The sequence below is a fragment of the Cyprinus carpio genome, chromosome B15 (genome assembly GCF_018340385.1).
Source record: "Cyprinus carpio isolate SPL01 chromosome B15, ASM1834038v1, whole genome shotgun sequence".
Taxonomy (NCBI): domain Eukaryota; kingdom Metazoa; phylum Chordata; class Actinopteri; order Cypriniformes; family Cyprinidae; genus Cyprinus; species Cyprinus carpio.
In genome coordinates, this window is record NC_056611.1 from 25,789,464 (window position 1) to 25,791,963 (window position 2,500).

The following is a 2,500-nucleotide window of genomic DNA, read 5'->3' on the forward strand; positions in this document are numbered from 1 at the left end:
GTGAAAAGCCCTGCACGGATTGATGGATACATTGGATTTTGCCGATATCCGATATGCCGATATTTTTCAACGTATTTTGGTCGATTGCCGATACCAATATTTTCCTTGACTTTGTGTAGAGTGTTGAGAGGGTTGTTGGAAAACTATTTTTCATTTTGATTTGTTTTTAACAAAAACGTACTTGTTAGAATTAAATAAGCAATAATTAAGTTCTTTTATAATGAGAGCACACTGAAAGCTTTGAAAATAACTATAAATCAGTCACTGCATTTATTTTTTATTTTTTTATTTTGCAGACAGATACCTTAACATTTAGTTTGAAGATGTAACATTTGTAGACACACCGGACACATCTTTCTAAATGTGCATTTTCAAATTAAATGCAGTGATCCAAAACAGTAAATCTAATCAACATTCCACTAAAAGTTTGCTTTAAAAATGAACACAAATCTGATGTGATCTTATCGCTGTCAAACCCTGAGCACGTGAGGTATTCCTCTTATCAGCAAGGCATATCGGCATAATTTTTCATATCGGGACAATGCCGATATTTACACTTTAAGCCATTATTGGACGATTCTAATAACGTTCCGATAATATGGTGCATCCCTAGTTTATTTATATTTATACTCTCTTCTACTGATTTATACTGCTCTAATCTAAAGAATTAAAATGTCAAGTAAAAAGTACTTTAATATTCTCCATATATACACCTTGAGCTCTTTATTGGACGATTCTAATAATATTCTGATAATATTGTGCATCCCTAGTATATTTATATTTTATGATTTATACTCTCTTCTATGTGTGTATATAGAGTATACATATATATATACATATACAGTACAGGTCAAAAGTTTGGAAACATTACTATTTTTAATGTTTTTGAAAGAAGACTCTTCTGCTCATCAAGCCTGCATTTATTTGATCAAAAATGCAGAAAAAACAGTAATATTGTGAAATATTATTACAACTTAAAATAATAGTTTTCTATTTGAATATACTTTAAAAAAAAAAATTATTCCTGTGATGTAAAGCTGAATTTTCAGCAGTCATTACTCCAGCCTTCAGTGTCACATGTAACATCCAGTCTATCACATGATCATTTAGAAATCATTCTAATATTCTGATTTATTATGAGTGTTGAAAACAGTTCTGCTGTGTCTAATATATTTGATGAATAAAAGGTTTCAAAAGAACTGCATTTATTCAAAATAAAAAAAAAATTCTAATAATATATATTCTAATAATATGTTTTCTTTACTATCACTTTTTATCAATTTAACACATCCTTGCTGAATAAAAGTATTGATTTTATTTAAAAAAAAAAGAAAGAAAAAAAAATTACTGACCCCAAATTACTGATCAGTAGTGTATATTGTTATTACAAAATATTTATATTTTAAAAACATAGCTTTTTTTTTTTTTTTTTTTTAATTTTTATTCATCAAAGTATCCTAAAAAAGTATCACATGTTCTGAAAAAATATTAAGCAGCAGAACTGTTTCCAACTTTGATAATGAATCATCATATTAGAATGATTTCTACAGGATCATGTGATAATGATCCTAAAAATTCAGCTTTGCATCACAGAAATAAATTATAATTTAAAGTATAATAAATTTAAAAACTATTATTTTAAATTGTAATAATATTTCACAATATAAATGTTTTTTTCTGTACTTTTGATCAAATAAATGCAGGCTTGATGAGCAGAAGAAAACTTCTTTCAAAAACATTAAAAATAGTAATGTTTCCAAACTTTTTGGTCTGTACTGTATATATATATATATATATATAATATATATATATAATATTATAAATGCATATTTATTATTCATAACAATGTAAATTTAATAGAATATATACATTTTAATATAAATTATAATTTATAGAATATATTGTAATATAATTTAAACTGTACAATTTTAATTTTATATGAATTTGTATCTATATATAAATATAAATACTCCTTTGTGTGTGTGTGTCAGTCTCTGCTGTATAAGAAGGTCCATGAGGCTCAGTTCCGCAGTCATCTGGCCAATGAGATGATGATGTACCACATGAAGGTGTCGGAGGAGGAGGTCACTAAACTCCTGCACAGCGGCATCGAGCCGGTCCAGAAGATCCACCCGGACTTCTCTGAGTTCACGTACACGCCGCGCTCTCTGACGGACGACAGCACGCCGATGGTACGACTCCAGCACAAACCAGACCGGAAAGATATCTGAAAAACATACTTGAGTAACTTACAGTGAAAATTTGTTACAAGTCACCAATTCCAAAACAACTTGAGTAAAAGTCTTAGAGTATCCGATTTTAACAGTGCTTGAGTATTTTACTTTTACTAAATATAGGCTCAAAATGCACTAGTCAAAGAGACATGGCAAGGAAAAACTGAAAAAAAAAAACAGGATCTATGTGCAGGTATTTAATGGAAAAACTAGAACAAACAATAAACAAAAAACCAAAGGGAAAAAAATAACAGAATGACAGACAA

General features: G+C 28.7%; 1 protein-coding gene and 1 long non-coding RNA gene across 3 annotated transcripts in view; one reads left to right on the forward strand and one right to left on the reverse strand.

Annotated features, from left to right (window-relative positions):
- Positions 1 to 2,500, forward strand: part of LOC109086080 (cGMP-dependent 3',5'-cyclic phosphodiesterase) — a 150,364-nt gene that overhangs the window by 137,005 nt on the left and 10,859 nt on the right. The window contains 1 exon segment of the mRNA XM_042740014.1: positions 1,992 to 2,192. Coding sequence (XP_042595948.1) covers positions 1,992 to 2,192 — 201 coding nt within the window.
- The window catches only part of LOC122139850, a 4,778-nt gene that overhangs the window by 1,493 nt on the left and 785 nt on the right, over positions 1 to 2,500 (reverse strand). For both annotated transcript variants that reach the window (XR_006156615.1, XR_006156616.1), the window contains exon 2: positions 1,971 to 2,227. This is a non-coding gene — a long non-coding RNA (uncharacterized LOC122139850). The remainder of the gene's footprint in view (positions 1 to 1,970; positions 2,228 to 2,500) is intronic.